Source organism: Rhinoraja longicauda, chromosome 33 (assembly GCF_053455715.1).
Source record: "Rhinoraja longicauda isolate Sanriku21f chromosome 33, sRhiLon1.1, whole genome shotgun sequence".
Lineage (NCBI taxonomy): Eukaryota > Metazoa > Chordata > Chondrichthyes > Rajiformes > Arhynchobatidae > Rhinoraja > Rhinoraja longicauda.
Genome location: NC_135985.1, coordinates 20404850 through 20426808, shown reverse-complemented (window position 1 = coordinate 20426808; position 21959 = coordinate 20404850). Strand labels below are relative to the sequence as shown.

The 21959-nt window shown below is 45.8% G+C and overlaps 1 protein-coding gene across 4 annotated transcripts in view; it reads left to right on the top strand.

The window, feature by feature from the left end:
• The window catches only part of LOC144609075 (A-kinase anchor protein 13-like), a 452410-nt gene that overhangs the window by 163941 nt on the left and 266510 nt on the right, over nucleotides 1-21959 (top strand). For all 4 annotated transcript variants that reach the window (XM_078427428.1, XM_078427427.1, XM_078427426.1 and 1 more), the window contains one exon: nucleotides 3753-4049. In XM_078427428.1, coding sequence (XP_078283554.1) covers nucleotides 3770-4049 — 280 coding nt within the window. In that variant the 5' untranslated portion in view covers nucleotides 3753-3769. The remainder of the gene's footprint in view (nucleotides 1-3752; nucleotides 4050-21959) is intronic.

Here is a 21959-nt window from a genome sequence, read left to right as displayed (position 1 = left end):
TCACGAGGCTGTTGCTGCAACATCAGGGCTTGGCCTATAAGGAGAGGCTGGGCCTGTTTTCATTGTTGCCAAGGAGATTGAGGGCTAAACATATTGAGGTATATAAAATCATGAGGGGTATAGGCAAGGTCACAGTCTTTCTCCAAGGTTGGGGAGTTTAAAATTAGAGGGCATAGATTTAAGGTGAGAGGGGAAGGATTTAAACACAACTTTATACAGTATTTATTTCCACATTCAGATTTTTTTAAAGTATTCTTCATATGAGCTAATAAATTAAATTAAATCCAGGTGTGGTAACAGTAAAATATTCAAAAGATATTCGTCAAAAGCACCTTATTATTATGTTGTGCGTAGGCAGGAACTGCAGATGCTGGTTTAAACCAAAGATAGACACAAAGTGCTGGAGAAACTCAGTGGGACAGGCAGCATCTCTGGAGAGAAGGAATAGGTGATGTTTCGGGTCAAGACCCTTCTTCACTCTGTCAGATTATGTTCGTTTGCCTGGAATGGTTATGATACTGAACTTATAGCTCATTCCCTGAACTATTGATTCCATCAACACAAATCCAAATCCTACCCAAAGCTTGATAATTTAAAAGCAGTTTTCGAAAACAAAAGTTAAAAATAATTCCGGAAGGATCAGGTTGATATCACGGACTTTGACATTTTATCCGGTGGTGTTGTGGTGTTATTCATCCTGCATTGAAAATCATTTTCAGGTCTGTCTGATGACCTTGCAGCCATCTGTTGCTGTGAGGAAAGAAACACGTGTTTAAGTAATTTATTTTGAGTTGGAAAACCTGTTGCCATTAGTAGACGTGAGATCTAATTAAAACATAGAAGTCCTGTTGAAGACTCGATGGGGTAGATGTCAAGGTTTAGTGTTTAGTTTAGAGATACAGAGTGGAAACAGGCCCTTTGGCCCAACTGAGGGGGTGCCGACTAGCGATCAATCCATACACTAGCACTATCCTATACGCGAGAGTCATAGAGTGATACCCTGTGGAAACACGCCCTTTGGCCCAACTTACTCACATCGGTCAATATGTCCCAGCTGCATTAGTCCCACCTGCCAGCATTTGGTCCATGTCCCTCCAAACCTGTCGAGACCATGTACCTGTCTAACTGTTTCTTAAATGTTGGGGATAGTCCCTGCCTCAACTACCCCCTCTGGCTGCTCGTTCCAGGCACCCACCACACCTTGTGTGAGAAAGTTACCCCTCAGATTCCTATTAAATCTTTTCCCCTTGGGACACTAGGGACAATTTACAATATTTACCAAAGCCAATTAACCTACCAACCTGTACGTCTTTTGAGTGTGCGAGGAAAACCCATTCGGTCACGGGGAGAATGTACAAACTCCATGCAGACAGCACCCGTAGTCAGCATCGAACCCGGGACTCTCGCGCTATAAGGCACCAACTCCACTGTGCCACCCTGAAGGTGTTTATATTTGTGATGGAAATCTCAACTGGGGACAAAGTTACGAGAGTCCGGTCAGTCATGTAACACTGAGGGGCTGAGGAACGTCTTGCAGAGTATGGTGAATATGGAGGTTTGTGGTGACTAGATCATTTGGGGACACTTAAAGAAGTACATAATTTTTTTTTGAAAGATTAGGGAATTGTGTGCCAGAGAACTGGCAAAGGAATTGCTGTCTTGGACAGATCAGCCATAATTTTGTTGAATGCTGGGATGGCTGGAGGTGCCAAGCTCCTTAATCCTGTTCCATCATCAGGGAGTCTGGCTCTACTTAATGTTGGTGGACATTTCTCTAATTTCTCAAGGCATAATGAGAAGCCATTCAGCTCATATGCCAACTTTCAGCAATCCCACGCTCTTCAACGGTTCTATATTATCACATGTACAATGAAGTTCTTTTCTTGCATCCATTTCCGTAAAGTATTGCCATACCTAACCTAAGCACAATCCCCGATTAGTACAAAGTGCATAGAAATGGTCCACTGAGACTGCATGCAAGAGTTGCCAGGTTTTGGCGACATTTGCAAAGTGTAGTCTGGTCCGCACGCTCTGTATCCAGGAGCAGCGCCCGATCCAGGCGAGCCCCAGGCTGCTGCCAGGCCTTCAGCCGGGTCATCATCCTCGCCCGGCCATCTTCATCTGCAGCTGACTTTGAAGGCGGGGAAGGCAAGACAGTTCACTCTCTTCCCGGCCCTTGCTCTTGCATCCGTCTTCGCCGACTCCCTCAGTCCTCAGGTTCTCCGGTCACTGGTGGAAGGGCTGGGGGCCGACTCGGCAGCTCCCTCTGCAGGCCAAGGCACACCAGTCCTTCCATCTGGCCATTCTATTCCTGCTGGTCCTTCCTATTCATTTCCCAGTAATCTATTCTCCTGCTGTCCATCTTACATTACAGCAACCGATTAGCCAACACGTCTTTAGGACGTAGAAGGAAACCAGAGCATTAGGGGGATGCCGATAGAGTCACGGGAGAATTTTGCAAACTTCTCGCATGTAGCGCCCGAGGTCAGGACCAAACCCAGTTCCATGGAACTGTGAGGCATCAGTGTAAATCTCTTCAAGTGTGAAGTGACAGCCTCATCAACAATGCTAATGTTAGCCAATAATGACAAAGGATTAGAAGGATGAGAGGAGATCTTATCGGAACGTATAGGATTATTAAGGGGTTGGACACGTTAGAGGCAGGAAACATGTTCCCAATGTTGGGGGAGTCCAGAACCAGGGGCCACAGTTTAAGAATAAGGGGTAGGCCATTTAGGGCGGAGATGAGGAAAAACTTTTTCAGTCAGAGAGTTGTAAATCTGTGGAATTCTCTGCCTCAGAAGGCAGTGGAGGCCAATTCTCTGAATGCATTCAAGAGAGAGCTGGATAGAGCTCTTAAGGATAGTGGAGTCAGGGGGTATGGGGAGAAGGCAGGAACGGGGTACTGATTGAGAATGATCAGCCATGATCACGTTGAATGGCGGTGCTGGCTCAAAGGGCTGAATGGCCTCCTCCTGCACCTATTGTCTATTGTCTATTGTCAAACACTGAATATTTCCTGCTTGTTTCTCGCGTCATGATGTTGCTTAGCTGTGTAGGTGAAGGACTGAGGTCTATTAATATTGTTCGGAATGAAAGGATAGAAAGTAAAGGGGGAATGCTTCACTTGTATCTGTTGGTTCTAAATTCTAACACTCGTGAAAGGGTTGAAAAATGGAAAGAAATGTCCATTGGACGAATAAGAGGCTGGGGAATGACATTTTAGTCACAGATGATGTAATGATTCCTGATTTCCTGAGAGTGAACATTGACTTTACCCGGATGCTGCCAGGACCCGAGGGCCTGAGCTATAGGCAGCGGTAGAGCGGGCGAGAAGCACAAGGTGATGAGGGTGATCTTATAGCTATGTACAAGATCATGAGAGGATTAGATTGGGTAAACGCACAGTCTCTTGCCCAGAACCAGAGGACACAGGTTTAAGGTGAGTGGGAAAAGGTTTAATAGAAAATTGAGGGGTAATTCTTTTATACAAAGGTGTATGCAATGAGGTGCCAGAGGAGGTAGTTGAGGTAGGTACTATTGTGACATTTTAGACAGGTACATGGATAGGATAGGTTTAGAGGAATATTGGCCAAACGCAGCCATGTGTAGATGGGACATGTTGGTCGTTGTGGGCAAGTTGGGCCGAAGGGCCTGTTTCCGCACTGTATGATTCTATGACTAAGTTAGGTTCAATGCAACCGGGCTGAACTTCGCAGGCTATAATGTGTGCTTTTCTTTCTCCTGCACAGCACACAACTGTTGTGAGATGGTGAAGGTTTTGCTGTACGCCTCGAAGGAAGGGTTTCCTGTTTCTGTGGTGGCGGAGGAGAATTTCCAGTACGTGCAAGATGCCACCTACGATATGGCTCGGTTCCTGGTGAGCAGTGCTGGCTCCCAAGAGGCACTCAACGCCATCAGGATCATGGACAACTTCCGCATGTCCTCTGCCGATGTGACTCTGCTCGATAAAGATCTGACCGTAAAGGTTCAACATTTGGTGCTGCCTTCCACGTGGAATGTCCTGGGGCCAGACATCAACCTGCAAGGTAAGGCCGAGGCACCATTCAGTGGTCCACACGTGTATAAAAACAAAGGCCATTCAGCCCTTCAACTGCTGCACCATCAGTGAAGGTCTGTGTTATCCTGCTCCCCAAATCCATCCTCTTGGCTTGGCCCTTGATATCTAAAGGCGAATGCCTTGGTTGTGACCATTCCATTAATGGGAGAGTCTCAACCAAGGAGATGTAAAGAGGCAGATATTTAAAAACTGTGGGGCACAATGATTTCCATTTAGAGGGCAGTGAATCTCTGGAATTCTCTGTCCCAGATGGATCTGAAGGCTGGATCACAGGAAGTATTTAAAGAGATTGTGGATATTTTTTTAAAGATAGGGTAGAAATGTCCAACACGAGAGGGCATAGCAAAGGTGAGAAGTGGGAAGTTTAAATGGGAATATGTGGGTCAGGTCTTTTTACCCCTGGAATGCACTGCTGGAGGCAAATATGATAGTTTAAGAGGCTGTCAGAAGGGCACATGGAAGTGCAGGGAATTAACGGTATACAGTATGTACCATGTACAGGCAGATTCAATCTGTTTGACTTGGTATCACGTTTGGCACAAAAATATCATTGTTCTATGGGGGAGATAAGGGCTGTGTGGAACTGGTACAGAAGAGTGGTTGTGGCTTGGAGCATGGTCCTCAGTGGTAGGGCTGGCTGAGGTGCTAGTCAAGTCAAATTTATTTGTCACATACACATACACGATGTGCAGTGAAATGAAAGTGGCAATGCCTGCGGATTGTGCACAAAAAAGAATTACAGTTACAGCATATAAATAAAGTTAATACGTTACTATAGTGTAGACAAAAATTTAGTCTCTGGGGTTATAAAAGTTGACAGTCCTGATGGCCTGTGGGAAGAAACTCCGTCTCATCCTCTCCGTTTTTACAGCGTGACAGCGGAGGCGTTTGCCTGATCGTAGCATCTGGAACAGTCCGTTACTGGGGTGGCAGGGGTCCCTCATAATCTTGCTTGCTCTCGATCTACACCTCCTGATGTATAGGTCCTGCAGGGGGACGAGTGTAGTTCCCATGGTGCGTTCTGCCGAACGCACTACTCTCTGCTGGGCCATCCTGTCCTGGGCAGAGCTGTTCCCAAATCAGACTGTAATGTTGCCGGACAGGATGCTCTCTACAACCCCAGAATAGAAGCAATGAAGGATCGTCAGAGACACTCTGAATTTCCTCAGTTGTCTAAGGTGGTAAAGGCGCTGCTTTGCCTTACCCACCAGTGCGGCAATGTGCGTTGCCCACGTCAGATCCTCTGTGATGTGGACTCCCAAGTATTTAAAACTGCTCACCCTATCCACAGTAGACCCATTTATCTCCAGTGGCGTGTACGTCCTTGGATGTTTAGCCCTTCTGAAGTCCACAATCAGCTCCTTCGTTTTAGTGACATTCAAGAGGAGGCTATTGTCCTGACACCAGAGTGCCAGATCAGCCACCTCCTCCCGGTAGACCTTCTCATCGTTGTTGGAGATCCGGCCCACCACCACAGTGTCATCAGCAAACCTGATGATGGAGTTTGAGCTGAACCTGGCCCCACAGTCATGTGTGTACAGGGAGTACAGTAGGGGGCTAAGGACGCAGCCCTGGGGGGATCCTATGTTCAGGGTGAGGGAGCTAGATGTGTGTTCCCCCATCCTGACCACTTGGGGCCTGGCAGTGAGAAAGTCCAGGACCCAGGCACACAGCGGGGTGCTAAGCCCCAGTTCCAGCAGCTTCTCAACCAGTCTGCTGGGGACTATTGTGTTGAATGCTGAACTAAAGTCAATGAACAGTAGGTGACACACTCTTAAGTTCTTGCATTTCTTGTACTCTTAACTCTGCAAGTCAAATTCAATTTCCAATTTTAAATCCATCTGCATTTCTCCCCTTCTGCTGGACTGCCTATATATAATTGATTGTTGGAAACCTCGCTGTTCGGCTGACATCCTTTAGTGCCATTGGGAAGTGTTGAGATTTATCTCTGTATTCCAACATTTCCAATATCCAAGTCGTACATAACGTGGGAATGTAGTCTTGCAAATCTCCTGAGTGTGAACCCTGGAGCCCTGCACGGCCCCTGATGCTTGGAACCCTGCCAGTGTTATTGTTCCAAACAGGATTGGCAAGTTAATCAGTCAAAGAGTCTCACTGCAACATTGGAGCAGTGCAAGATCAATGAGTTTATGAAGGCACGGAGACTAGTTTATGAAAATGCAAATAAAAGTCAAAACATAAACTGTTGGAGATGCGGCTAGACTTGTGGAATATTTCCAGCACTCTGTTATCATATGAAATGCAATCCCATTATAAGTAGTTCAAAACCTGTTATTCATATGGATTTGATAGCTTTTAAAGTTTTTTTTCCTCATTGATACAGTGTTTTGGAATATCAGCATCATGTTAGTATTCTGGCCAAAACAAAAAGGGCTATAGAGGAACTCAGTGGGTCAGACAGCAACCGTGGGAGGGAATGGACAGGCAATGTTTCTTCAGACTCAGGGCATTCCTCAGCATTCAGGCCAATTGCTAAGAATCCTTTCACTGTTCCTACCATCAGTAAGCTTGGATTTCACTGCCGCGTTGGACAGCCCAGATAATTTTCTTATGGCACAGCCCAGGTTAGGAAAAACAAACCTGATATTTTCTGTTATTAATTTGAAGATTTTTTGACAATCTGATTGCAAATGTCTTTTTTAAAAAAAGAATAGCCAGTTAATGACATGAATCCATTGCAGCTTTAAGATTCTGTAAATCTGTAAAGTGTTGTGAATCTGTGGAATTCTCTGCCTCAGAAGGCAGTGGAGGCCAATTCTCTGAATGAATTCAAGAGAGAGCTAGATAGAGCTCTTATGGATAGCGGAGTCAGGGGGTATGGGGAGAAGGCAGGAACGGGGTACTGATTGAGGATGATCAGCCATGATCACATTGAATAGCGGTGCTGGCTCGAAGGGCCGAATGGCCTCCTCCTGCACCTATTGTCTATTGTCTATTGTGCTCCAATTCGCAATAAAGAACACTTGAGCAGAATATGTTTTTCAAGAAAATGTCTGCTTGTGGACAAATTTATTCTGGGCTGTGTCATATTATCAGCATTTGATGTTGATTTTCCGATACCAACATATTTTACTGAAACCCAAGTGACCTCGTGGGAAGCTCATTTCAACAAGTTAGCAACCACACACTGACGGATTCAGGAGGTTACACAGGGCACCTTTAATCAAACGGCCCACGGATTAGGGCAGTCATGGTCTTATGGACAGACAACAGCCACCTGTCGCAATCTTTGTGCAAGCTGTATTTTTTTTAAATAGTGAATTTTACTTGCAAGTTAATGGACCTAGTTTGTGCTCAGTCCTACCGTTGTAGTGGTGGCCACATCGGGAGCATCCAAATGCAGTAGATGAGGTTGGCGGAAGTGACTCGATTGGGGCAGTGAGGAATTTTGTGCAAGTTTGGTAAATGGGCAGTGGAATTTTGCATGACCAGGTGGGGTCTGGTCTGAAGAGCGATCAAATAGTTACAAGGCCATTCTATAATGGTTCTGCAGGGTTAATTTTCATTCTGCAAAGAGAAATTTGATTTTTGCGGCAAGGATGTTAGTGATTGATTGATTATTCCTAACAGTACCGCTTTTGTTCCCTGCACAAGCAAACAAAAAAAAACTCAGTGCATCTTGAGTTAATGTTTATGAATCATAATATATTCTTTTGTAAAATTAACAATGGCATTTTTGTTTTCCTACGCAACCCGTGAAAAGATATCGATTTATCCCACCAGGGTGAAGGAAAGCCAGTGTATGAATTCCCTCCTTAATCAACTCAATCAAAACTGCTTGAGAGAATTCTGATTGTATTTTGATCATTAACAATTTGTGGTGCAAGCAAAGGGTTTGGTCCTGACCCTCTGATGCTGTCGGTATGGAGTTTGCATGTTCTCCCTGTGTCCCACATCCCAAAGACGTGCAGGTTTGTGGGTTAAATGGCCTCTGTAAATTGCCCCTCGCGTGCAGGGATTGAATGAGGAAGTGGGATAACATAGAACTGGTGTGAATGGCTGATCGATGGTCAGCATGGATTTGTTGGGCCAAAGGGCCTGTTTCCATGCTGTGTTTCTATACTCTCTCAAAGATCCAGCAACTCCAACAAATTACAATGCTTTGGGATATGACGCACACTATATACGATATTGGGTCAGGTGTCTTTTGTAGTAAATTGACTGACATCATTGTGGGTGGAGTGGAATAGAGGCACATAGGGAAATAGCTCAGAGCAGGTTTACAGCATATAACAATGTGAGGACCCTGGGCTGGCTGACAAACTAGTTGTTATTGTTATTGGTTGCGGTTTTAAAATATGAGACTGTAGCGAAAGAAACAAGTTGGTCCAGGTAGCGGAGAAGGTGGGTCAGGAGGCAATGAATGTGATCTAATAATATGGCAGTTGAAGGGAAGTTGAGCTCCTTGATCTGTGTAAAACACACAGTGCTTGAGTAACTCAGTAGGTCAGGCGCCGTCGGTGGAGGGAATGAATGGGTGACGTTTCGGGTCAGGACCCTTCCAACTGAATGACTGAAGATCCATCAGTCTGAAGAAGGCTTCCAACCTGAAATGTTCATACGTTATAAGAGCAGAATTAGGCCATTCAGCCCATCAATACTACTATGCATGGCGTTCAATGATGGCTGCTCTATCTTTCCCTCTCAACCCCATTCTCCTGCCTTTTCTCCAATAACACCTGACACCACAGCAATCCCAGGTGTTGCTTATCCATTCCCACCACAGATGCTGCCTGGCTCACTGAGTTACTCCAGCACTTTGTGTTTTGCTCAAGATTCCAGCACCTGTGGCTCCTTTGTCTCCTTTACCTGTGTCGTCCCTCGCTCCCATTGTACAGCCTTTTTCTCGTTGTACTGTCTGGCCTTCTGGGACATGTCCAACAGGCCAGACTAGAGAAATGAAAGGAAGACATGGGATGACAGACAAATATGACCAGCTTTGATTAAAAACAAAGAGCTAGCGAGCTATCTGAATTGGAGAATTTAATGTTTAAAGTCCTGCACGCTGCAACCTGCCCAAATGAAAGGTGAGATGTTGCTCCTCTCCCAGTTTGCATTGGCCCCTGTTATAACTGTGCAAGAGGCCACAGACAGACAGGTCAGAATTAAAGCAGCAGGTAACGGGTGCTCAGGGCACAGAGTGCCACCCACTTGGGGTTTGGGGTTTCTGCAGTGTCTGGGACCACACTGTGAACACCCAATGCAATGCACAAGACTAGAAAAAACAACAGGTGAATCTTTGCTTCACCTGGAAGGCTGCTTGTGTCGCTGGATGCTGGCGGTGAAGAAATGACAGGACAGATGTTGCACTACCTTTTGGCTCCACAGTAGAGTTGCTGCCTCACAGCGCCAGAGACCCGGTTTGATCCTGACTACGGGTGCTGTCTGTGTGTAGTTTGTACTTTCTCCCCAAGACCATGAGGGCTTTCTCCGGGTGCTCAGGTTTCATCCCACACTACGAAGACATACAGGTTTTGTAGGTTAATTGGCTTTGGTAAAATTGCCCCTAGTGTGTAGGATAGTGTTCGTGTTTGGGGTATTTATTCACAAAATGCTGGAGTAACTCAGCAGGTCAGGCAGCATCTCAGGAGAGAAGGAATGGGCGACGTTTTGGGTCGAGACCCTTCTTCAGACTGATGTCAGGAGTGCAGGAAGACAGTAGGAGATCTGGGAAGGGGGAGGGGAAGAGAGGGACAGAGGAACTATCTAAAGTTGGAGAGGTCAATGTTCATACCACTGGGCTGCAAGCTGCCCAGGCGAAATATGAGGTGCTGTTCCTCCAATTTCCGGTGGGCCTCACTATGGCACTGGAGGACGCCCATGACAGAAAGGTCAGACTGGGAATGGGAGGGGGGGATGAAGTGCTCAGCCACCGAGAGATCCGATTGGTTAACGCGGACCGAGCGGAGGTGTTGAGCGAAGCGATCGCCGAGCCTGCGTTTGGTTTCGCCGATGTAAATAAGTTGACATCTGGAGCAGCCGATGCAATAGATGAGGTTGGAGCGGGGAATCGGTGGGCCAATGCGCCTGTTTCCGCAGTGTAATTCTAAAGTCTAAAACCACAGTTGTATGGGAAGCTGCCTTAAGAGGGAGAGGAAGAGGTCACAACTGTTTAATTGTCGGAGGCACTGTGACCGAAACACACAGTCTTGCTTGCTGCAGCTTTACAGGCACATTAAAGCAACAACACAACAATATTGGAAAAGCAAACCAATAAAGTCATGAAGGGATGGATCCTTTTGAAATGCTGAAAGGGGAAGAGATGATGTGCCCGGTGGAGAATTGGGTCTGGAGTTGAGAGAAACACCTTTGCAGGACTCACTATTGAAATCTGGGCGATCGTTTCGCTGAACACCTTCGCTCAGTCTGCTTGGACCTACCTGATCTCCCAGTGGCCAAACACTTTAATTCTCATTCCCATTCCCACATAGAGCTTTGTCCTAGGTCTCCTCCATTGTCAGAGTGAGGCTAAACGCAAATTGGAGGAACAGCATCTCATATTTCGCTTGGGCATCTTACAGCCCAGTGGTATGAATATTGATTTCTTTAACTTCATGTAACCCCGCTCTCTCCATCCCTTCCCAACCCAAGTCACAGTAGCTTCTCGTTTACACCCAACAAACAGCTAATAATGGCCCGTTTCCTTCATCGTTGTTTTTTTGCATATCTTTCATTCATAGTTCTCTATCTCTCTACATCATCCTCTATATCTCTCGTTTCCCTTTCTCGTGACTAGTCTCGTGACTAGTCTGAAGAAGAGCCTCGACCTGAAACGTCACCCATTCCTTCTCTTCAGCGATGTTGCCTGTCCCGCTAAGTTACTCCAGCTTTTTGTGTCTACCTGCAACTTCAAAACTGGTCTCGCTCTCTGTTTGTGTCGGAACTGGCCATTTTTGCCTGCCACCCCTCGTTTTCCTGCCTTACATGTAAATAGTCTGTCCTGCACAGACTTTACAACAGTAGCAGTACATCGTACAGACAAACATTCCCCCTCCCCGCTCCCGACAGGCAGAAGGTATAGAGGCTTGAAAGCGCACACCAGACTCAAACCTTCCCCACTGTCATCCGGCTCTGAACAGTCCAACCGTAAGCTAGGGTACGATCTGCTTCACATCTACCCAATTGCGAACATTGGACTTTGTCTCTGGAACTGATGCACTCTAATGCTGCAAACTATATTCTGCACTCTGTGTCTTGCCCTTTACTCCATCTATTGTGCTCAAGATTGACTTGATTGAGTTTGCAAAAAGTATGATCTGATCCAATTGGATATCATGCAAAACAAAGCTTTCCACTGTACCTTGGGTATCCATGACAATAATAAACCTTAAATCTAAACTGCACCATTAATTGACACAATCAGACACACACTAATGACACCCTTTGTTCCGCCGAAGGTATTTATTCACAAAATGCTGGAGTAACTCAGCAGGTCAGGCAGCATCTCAGGAGAGAAGGAATGGGTGACATTTTGGGTTGAGACCCTTCCTCAGTCTGAAGAAGGGTCTCGACCCGAAACATCACCCATTCCTTCTCTCCTGAGATGCTGCGTGACCTGCTGAGTTACTCCAGCATTTTGTGAATAAATACCTTCGATTTGTACCAGCATCTGCAGTTATTTTCTTATACTACCCTTGGTTCCGCCCATCACCATTCCTCACCTTCTCTGGTGTCTACACAAGCATGATTCTCTTTTAATTCTGACAGATGTCCCAAATCTAAATCACTAACTGTTCCCTTTTCCACAGATGCTGCCTGACCTGCTGAGTTTTTTTCCTGCATGTGTGTCAGGCAGCATCTGTGGAGGGAATGGAGTGGCGGCATTTTGGGTTGGGACCGTCCAGACTGAAGATGGTCTCTCTGCAACTTGTCTGCAGAAATTATTTTAAATTGGTAAGAAAGTGAAGTGATGGTGCTCCTGTTTTTTTTCCCCGTCCAATCCGAGTTCCTTCTCCCCAACATCAGCCCTGTGCTTTGTCAAGCAAGTCAGTCAACCCGTTCCCTTCATTTAGTGTTCATTAACCTTAAATATTGCATCAGTGTTTCCCCCACAAGGCATTCAATTGTTCAACAAATCTGCTTGGTTTTGTACGGATCAGCTCTTGAGTAATGTGGAATTATTGAAGTGCCCCCCATAAATGGTCCTGCAACTCTGCAGTGCAGTGTGTGGTTATTTGTTTAAGCATTCATCCGGAAATGCTTCTGTGCTGTTCAGTAAGTTCAGAATTGGAGAGCGAGCTGTTGGAGGTAGTGATGAACATCCCTTTTGAAACGTTGAACAAAGCCGCCCCTTGTATCTATTGCAGAGTTCCACTCAACCCACTGCTCCCCATTCCCCAGTCACCATGAAACCCAACTGCCGATTAATTACTTCAGTTGCCGCCTCTATTCAGCCTTTTTCTTTAAAAAAAACCCACCATTGCTCATGGCAACCTCTCTGCCTGGAAGGCTGCATCTTGCCTGTGTGTACAGAAATCACTCCCTTATCTTTGTTCAGCTCCATTGGACATATTCTACAGTTGTTACTGGGAATTGATTCATGTGCTTGGAGGATCTCTTTCTGTGGAAAGCTTCTTGTGCCAACGGCTAAAGCTAAATCCGAGGAAAAGCAGTCCACAAACGTATTCTTTTCATTAACTGAGATTTAAAGATATCTTTTGTTTTTGTGAAACATGTCGCTAAAAAAATCAGTGTTTGTTTTTGTGTAAACTGGTTCCCTGTATTGCCTGCTGTTTCCATTATTGACGCATGTTTACATAAAAATAGTTTGGGTTTGAGATGGTGATCAGGAGGATTAGTTGGGGAGGGGGATAGGATTGCTGAGGTGAATGGTCTTGCAGATTTGCAGATGATACAAAGCTGGGTGGTAGTGTGAGCTGTGAGGAAGATGCTATGAGGTTGCAAGATGACTTGGACAGGTTGCGTGAGTGGGCGGATGCGTGGCAGATGCAGTTTAATGTGGATAAGTGTGAGGTTATCCACTTTGGTGGTAAGAATAAGAAGGCAGATTATTATCTGAATGGTGTCAAGTTAGGAAAAGGGGACATACAACAAGATCTGGGTGTCCTAGTGTCCTAGTGAAAGTCACTGAAAGGAAGCATGCAGGTACCGCAGGCAGTGAAGAAAGCCAATGGAATGTTGGCCTTCATAACAAGAGGAGTTGAGTATAGGAGCAAAGAGGTCCTTCTGCAGTTGTATAAGGCCCTAGTGAGACCCCACCCAGAGTTTTGGTCTCCAAATTTGAGGAAGGATATTCTTGCTATTGAGGGCGTGCAGCGTAGGTTTACTAGGTTAATTCCCGGAATGGCGGGACTGTCATATTTTGAAAGACTTGAGCGGCTAGGCTTGTATACACTGGAATTTAGAAGGATGAGAGGGGATCTTATCGAAACATATAAGATTATTAAGGGGTTGGACACGTTAGAAGCAGGAAACATGTTCCCAATGTTGGGGGAGTCCAGAACCAGGGGCCACAGTTTAAGAATAAGGGGTAGGCCATTTAGAACAGAGATGAGGAAAATCTTTTTCAGTCAGAGAGTTGTAAATCTGTGGAATTCACTGCCTCAGAAGGCAGTGGAGGAAAATTATCTGAATGCATTCAAGAGAGAGCTAGATAGAGCTCTTAAGGATAGTGGAGTCAGGGGGTATGGGGAGAAGGCAGGAACGGGGTACTGATTGAGAATGATCAGCCATGATCACATTGAATGGCGGTGCTGGCTCGAAGGGCCGAATGACCTACTCCTTGTCTATTGTCTCTTTCCACATTGAATATCCTTGGAATCTCAGCATGAAATTCTAGAACACACTTGGGGTGGCACGGTGGCACAGCGGTAGAGTTGCTGCCTTACAGCACCAGAGACGCAAGTTCGATCTTGACTACGGGTGCCGTCTGTACATAGTTTGTACTGTCTCCCCGCGAGACCGCATGGATTTTCCTCGGGTGCTCCAGTTCCCCCCCCACACTTCAAAGGCGTACAAGTTTGTAGGTTCATTGGCTTCGGTAAAGATTGTAAATTAGTCCCTAGTGCTAGTTTAGTTTAGAGATACAGCGCGGAAACAGGTCCTTCGGCCAACCGAGTCCGCACCGACCAGCGATCCCCACATATTAACACTATCCTACATACGATAGGATAGAACTTTATTCATCCCCAGAGGGAAATTGGTCGACACACTAAAGACAGCTTTTTTACGTTAACTAAGTCAATTAACTTAGTGCATGGTGAACACTAGTCAGCATGGACTCGGTGGGCCACCACATGGGTCAGTACATGGCATCCTGTACCTGTTGAGCAAAATGCAAGACACTACAACTTTAAGCAGGCCCGGTTAAGGTGAGTGCTCATTTTTATATCAACCAAAATTAAATATTAATTTCCAAAGTTTCAAACTGAACTGTTCATTTATGACAAGCACAGTATGCCGTTATTACATAAAAAAACAAAGTGCTGGAGTGACTCAGAGGATCAGGCAGCATCTGTGGAAGGAATGCATAGGTGACGTTATGGGTCAGGACCCTTCTTCAAAGGTCCCGCACCAAAATGTTGCCAATCCATTCCTTCCTCAGATGTTGCCTGACCTGCTGAGTTCTGCCAGCTCTGTGTGTTTTGCTCAAGATTCCAGCACGTTCAGTTCCTTGTGTCCTTATTTGTCATTATTAGCTGCCCATGTCTGCCACCGGACACGATTAATATTGTCACTTCAAACAAAAATCTGCTCTGTTACTCCGAGGGCCAAGATTGAGTTGAAGTGTCAGTTTTGATGTTGTGCCCATTTTTCATATTATCACAAAAATATATCTGCACTCTAGTCCAAGGGAACAGTCTCTACGTTTCAGAAGTGCTTCTTTGCGTGTTGATGGCTTGGGGATATCTTAAAAAGGAAGTGTAAGATTCCATTGAAATTCAAGTTTTCCATTTGTTTTGGTTTTTTTCCTCTTCCAAATGGATACTGAAGCCTGCATGAGATCCTTCCACCAAACTACCTTGATGCAATGTTTACAGGCATTGCTCCTGTCACTAAAGCCCTCTCTCTACTGCTGGTCCACGTAGATTCATTGGCATGGGACCCTCTCTCTCCGAGCCCGTGTCTCTGTGCACAGATTTGGAATAAGGCTCCATCTACATTTATTAAACTGCCAGAGGATTTGCCAAGTGCTAGTTAATTGGGTGCACTATCCATCGGTCTCAACTGACCATGGTGCATGTGGCTTTGTCAGCATAAACTGGGTGGGCGCTGAGCATCTGTACACCAGTTTAGTTTAGACATACAGCATGGAAACATGCCCTTCGGCCCACCGAGTCCACTCCGACCAGCGAACCCTGCACACTAACACTATCCTACACACACTAGAGACACTGTCCTCCTGATTAATTTTACTGTTTGTATGCTTCGTTGTCATCTTCCCTTCAGCCAACACTGAGCCATTCTACATTTCCTTGATCATCGTCTGCTTTGATCTGTCATTTTCACATTTTACCCATATGTATCTCCAGTTTCCCTCTCCCCTGACTCTCAGTCTGAAGAAAGGGTCTCGTTCCGAAACGTCACCCATTCCTTCTCTGGAGATGCTTCCTGTACAGCTGAGTTACTCCATTTTGTGTCTATCCTAGGGACAATTTACATTTAAACCAAGCTAATTAGCCAAACAAACCTGTACGTCTTTGGATTGCGGGAGAAAATTGGAGATCAGACAAGCACTCGGGATCAAACCCAGGTCTCGGGCACTGTAAGGCAGCAACTCTACCTCTGTGCCACTGTGCTGCCCAGCCATCTAGTAATGATAGAACATGATGGTTTCAGAAAGAGACCATCCCGGGTTTTTGGTTTCCAGAGACGACTAATGGAACACATACCGCCTTCCAGTCACAGTAACATGCAAACCATATTCACAGTCTGATTGGGTATAAAAATGTAAATACTATCACCTAACCACACCCATGTGAGCCGGTGCACCTAATTATTTCCACAGCTGATCCAATCTGACATTCTCTCCCAATAACACGATCTAAAACGCTCTTAATCTGTTTGAGCAAATAATTAAATGCACCCGAGCTCAATTTCTCTAAATTTGGTTCCTTTCTCTGCAAAATGGCAGTGACACAGGTAGTAAGCCAGAGTCCCAGGTGCAATCCTTCATCTCCAGTGCTACCAGTGTGGAGTTTGCACCTTCTCCCTGTAACCGCTCGGAGTTTTCTCTGGGTGCCCTGGTTTAGGTTAGTTTAGAGATACAATGCGGAAACATGCCCTTTGGCCCACCGAGTTTGCACCGACCAGTGGTCAACCCGTACACTAGCACTATCCTACACACTAGGGACAATTTACAATTTTTACCAAAGCCAATTAACCTACGGGCCTGTACGTCTTTGGAGTGTGGGAAGAAACCGGAGCACACGGGGGAAAACAACAGGGAGAATATACAAACTTTATCCAGCCAGCACCCGTAGTCAGGATCGAACCCGTGTCTCTGGTGCTGTAAGACAGCAACTCTACCCCTGTGCCACCGTGCCACCGAAGGAGTTTCCTCTCCTATCCCAAAGATGGTGGGGTTGGTAGGTTAATTGAATATGGGTGGATTTGATGGGAATGTGCAGAGAATGGACGTTGGAATAGTGTAAAGGAATCATGCAGACATGGGCTATGACTCTTGGGTCACAGTGGATGTGGTATTCAGCTGGGCTGACAGCAAGACCTGAACCAACTGCAACACAAGGGTCTTGTTGGAATGTACTCCTGACACACACTTGGGGTCCTGTTGAGTAGCCAGGTTGTTTCGTGTGAAGTGCTAATTTACAGCATCGTGTTGAAGGAGGGTTTTGAGGTTGTACATGAATAATAGTGATCGGTTTATCTTTGAAAACCATCCCTTTTGCATGCTGATTGTTCCCAATGGATCAACTGATATATCCAAATGGAAGACCGAGTAAACAGTGTCCTGGTGCTGCCTCTTCTTGTTACTGCCGAAATATTGAAGAAGACCACGTCGTTGTTCAGAACATTGTCATCATCCTTCAATGAAAAAAACGACCTTTACTCCTCTGTTTGGTTCAGTTTAGAGATACAGCGCAGAAACAATCCCTTCAGCTCAATGGGTCCATGCCGAGTGGTGATTCCCGTACACTAGTTCTATCCTACACATTAGGGACAATTTACAGAGGCCAATTAACCAACAAAACTGCGCGTCTTTGAGATGTGGGAGGAAGCCGGAACACCCGGGGAATTGTCCCTAATGTGTAGGATAGAACTAGTGTACGGGAATCACCACTCGGCATGGACCCATTGAGCTGAAGGGATTGTTTCTGCAGTCATAAGGCCAAACTCCATACAAACAGCATCCGAGGTCAGGATCGAACCTGGGACTCTGGCGCTGTAAGGCAGCTACCCAGTTTCTGAGAAGGCACTGGCAGGATCTGAGGAAAAGGCTAGGGCTTGAACCACTTAACTCCATTGCTGTTCCCACAGATGCCATCTGACCCGTCCAGTTCCCGTATTTTGACTTTTATTTTGGATTAAGAGCAGCGGAGGTATTTTGCTCTGGGTGTTTCCATAATGCCTCTTAGTATTCCTTTCAGGGAAGCTCAACATGTTTTGCAGCCGGTGAAGTATCCTTGAAGTATTGCAGGAATTCTGCTCGCGTGCATCCAGAGAATGCAACGCAGCTGGATGGAGATGAAGGTTGTGACTGTGATGGAACATTGATAGTATTGATCCACGCTGGCAACGCTCAAACCTTTCTTCTGCAATCCATCCCGAAGACAATCTGGGACCAAGTTCCTGGAAAAAAAAAGTAACTTTGAAATTGCGAGTGGGTCTCTAAACTCTAAACACTTAAAAATTGACTTTAGTCTAGAGCAGTCGTTTGGATTCTACAAAGTAAACGGCTAAGTCTTGGCAAAGGCTCGCTCTTTGTCCTTTGTTTGTGTAGATTGGAGCAAAGCCTTAATTCTTTCACTGTTTTCCCCCAAATGCCAGGAGCTGTGAAGTTAGGAGGAGGCGCATTGGTTGCTGGGTCAGGGAATTTGATTGCAGCTTTCTTCCTCGATGCCTACGTTGGCATATAAAGGATATGGGGCAGCATGGTGGTGCAGCGGTAGAGTTGCTGCCTTACAGTGCCAGCGACCGGGGTTCGATCCAAACCTCGGGTGCTGTCTGTACAGAGTTTGTATGTTCTCCTAATGTCTACGTAGGTTTTCTCCTTGTGCTCCGGATTCCTCTCACTCCAAAAACATGTGGGTTTGTCGGTCAATTGACTTTGGTCTAATTGTAAATTGTCCCTCGTATGTAGGAGAGTGCTAGTGCACAGGGAGATCGCTGGTCGGTGTGGACTTGGTGGGCCTAGGCCTGTTTCTGCACTATACCTCTATAGTTGAAAGGACTAAGTAAAAACCTAAAAATTAATTAGCATGGGGAGAGAGAAAAGATTGGCTAATGAAGCTGCTCTAATTACTTCATTGTGTAGGAAGGAACTGCAGACGCTGGGTTGCCACGAAAATAGACGCAAAATGCTGGAGTTACTGAGCGGGTCAGGGAATATCTCCTTCTCTCTAGACCTGCTTAGTTACTCCAGCTTTTTGTGTCTATCTAATTACTTCATTCTTTGTTTGAAATTCCTGATTATGCAGCAGAGTTCAAATGTGTGCCATGTGTTGAAGTTGAAATGAATGACGTGTGACTGATGTGGCACTGGAGGGAACTTTCCCTTGAGGGAGCCCAGTATCTTCCTCGTGTGTGGGGTGAAGATGGGATGATGGCTTTATCAGATGACCTTTAAGATAGATGCAGGATGACTGCAGCCTGTTGTATCAATGTCAGGGGTGCAAAAGTCTTAACATCAACTGGACCCAGAAATATAACACATGATAGGGTCAACTTAATTTTCAGTTTAGTTTAGAGATACAGCGCGGAAAAAGGCCTTCGGCCCACCGAGTCTGCACCGACCAGCGATCCTTGCACATTAACACTATCCTACGCGCAATAGGGACAATTTATACCAAGTCGATTAACCGACAAACCTGTACGTCTTTGGAGTGTGGGAGGAAACCGAAGATCTCAGAGAAAACCCACGCTGGTAACGGGGAGAACGTACAAACTCCGTACAGACGGCGCCCGTAGTCGGGATGGAACCCGGGTCTCTGGCGCTGTAGTGCAGCAATACTGCTGCGGCACTGTGCTGCCCAAATTTAAACAAAATTTAACTAAACTAAAAAAGTTAAATTATTAACCGAAATAAACTGAAACTAAATGTCCATATCAGTAATGTGTCTTCCTTTTACTGTGATAATCTGAGATTGAATGTTCCCCTCACCCCATCAATCTGCACCACTACAGCATGTTGACCTAATGGTGAGGGATGTGAATCCCATGTAAAATAAATATACTAGAGTAAAGGTTAACCTTAAGCAGTGCTCCAAATATACTAGAGATAAGTTAAACCTTAAGCAGTGCTCCAAATTTAAAACCAAGTCATGTGAAAGAGTTTGACACAAGTAAAGGGTACATTTGTGACTAACAATGGGATGTTTTGTGTTCAAAAGGTCATCTACACACGCAATTGCTATTCTGGTATAGGGGACAAAAGGTAGATTCATAGAACATAGAACAGTACAGGAACGGGCCCTTCGGCCCACAATGTGCATGTCGAATATGATGTCGAGTTAAACTGATCTCAACTGCCTGTACATAATCCATATCCCGACATGCTCTGCACTTCCACGTGCCTACCTAAAAGCCTCTTAAATGCTGCTCTCGTATCTGCCTCCACCAGCTCCACCTCCCCAGGCAATGTAGGCCCCCATTACTATATATACTTCCAGGCCCCCATTACTACATGTAAAAAAAGCACATCTCCATTAAACTGTCCCGTCTCACCTTAAAGAAACATAGAAACAGGTGCAGGAGTAGGCCATTTGTCCGTTCGAGCCAGCACCGCCATTCAACATGATCATGGCTAATCATCCATAATCTGTACCCCGTTCCCGCCTTCTCCCCATTTCCCTTGATTCCGTTAGATCCATTATAGCCATCCCCAGTATAGCCATGCCTTCCAGTGTTGGACTATCCAACCTATCTAAGGCTCTCATAATCTAATGTACTAATATCAAGTCTCCCCTCGACCTCCATTCCGGAGAAAACAACGCAGGTCTTTTCAACACCCAGTAGCTGAAACCTTCTAATCCAGGCAGCATTCTGGTAAACCTCCTCTGCTCCCTCTCCAAAGCCTCCACATCTTTCCTGCAATATACCAACTAATGAAAGGTCTGGATAGAGTGAATGTGGAGAGGATGTTTCCACTAGTGGGAGTCTCTAAGACCAGAGGGCGCAGTCTCATGACAAAAGGAGATGAGGAATTTCTGTAGCCAGAGGGGGGGGATCTGTGGAATTAATTGCCACAGATGTCTGTGGAGCCCAAGTCATTGGGTATTTTTAAAGGGGAGATTGTTAGGTTCTTGATTGGTAAGGATGTAGAATCCTTACTACATGGGGAGAATGGGGGAGATGGCAGGGGAATGGGGTTGAGAGGGAAAGATAAATCTGCCATGATCGAATGGTGGAGGAGACTTGATGGGGCCGAATGGCCTAATTCTGCTCCTATATCATATGAACGGATGTACTAGGGGCGACCATGGATTCATGAAGGAAGAAAGAACCAAGTGACTGCAGTTTTGGAATCTGAACGAAGAAACAAACTGCTGGGGGAGCTCAGTGGGTCAGAGATGTGTGGGGAGGAATTGACGTTGGGACTTGGACTGAAGGTTAATGTTGTGATGCAGGCACTGAAGGTTTCATAATAGAAAGGCCAAAGGGATACTGCCCAGTGCTCATTATGTGTTCGTCTGATATAAATCAGGTGGGTTTATCTGCCTTTCTAATGACCTGTTCCTTCAGTTTGCCTGGGGTTAGATGTAATAATATGAATAATGAATAAGTTTATTGGCCAAGTATGTGCACATACAAGGAATGTGCCTTGGTGCTCCGCTCACAAATGACAACACAAACATACAGTTAACAATTAAGAATAAAGCACAACCACATCAAAACAATAATGACACACCGTTACGGTCTAAACATGTGGGTGAATATAAACCAGAGCAAAAAAGAGACTACAGACTTTGGTTGTTGAGTAGAACTATCACTCGTGGGGAAAAACACTGTTTTTATGTCTGGCTGTGGCTGCTTTGACAGCCCGGAGTCGCCTTCCAGAGGGAAGTGCTTCAAAGAGTTTGTGGCCAGGGTGAGAGGGGTCAGAGATGATCTTGCCCGCTCGCTTCCTGGCCCTTGCAGTGTACAGTTCATCAATGGTGGGGAAGGTTGCAGCCAACAACCTTCTCAGATAAACGAATGATAGGTTGCAGCCTCCGGATGTCGTGCTTGGTGGCTGAACCAAACCAGACCATGATGGAGAAGGTGAGGACGGACTCAATGATAGCAGTATAGAATTGGACCATCATTGCCTGTGGCAGATTGTGTTTCCTCAGTTGCCGCAGGAAGTACATCCTCTGTTGGGCCTTTTTGACTGTGGAGTCGATGGTGGCCCCCCATTTAAGGTCCCCGGAGATGATGGTTCCAAGGAACTTAAATGACTCCACAGATGTGACTATGGTGTTGTTGATGGTGAGTGGGGGGAGGGGAAGGGGAGCTCTTCGAAAGTCTACAATGTAGGGGTTCCCCTGTCAGGTTGCATCAGGGCTTGGTTTGTAAATAATGGTGCAGACGATGCTGCCAGGACTTGCTTATAAACACTTTCTTCAGTGAGTCACAAAGGAGTTTGCAGAGCCACAAGGCTGCATGAGTCACCAACTACTGGGAAGGACCTTTACAGTGGGCAGGGCTGGCCTACCAGCTGGTATGGATATTGATTTCT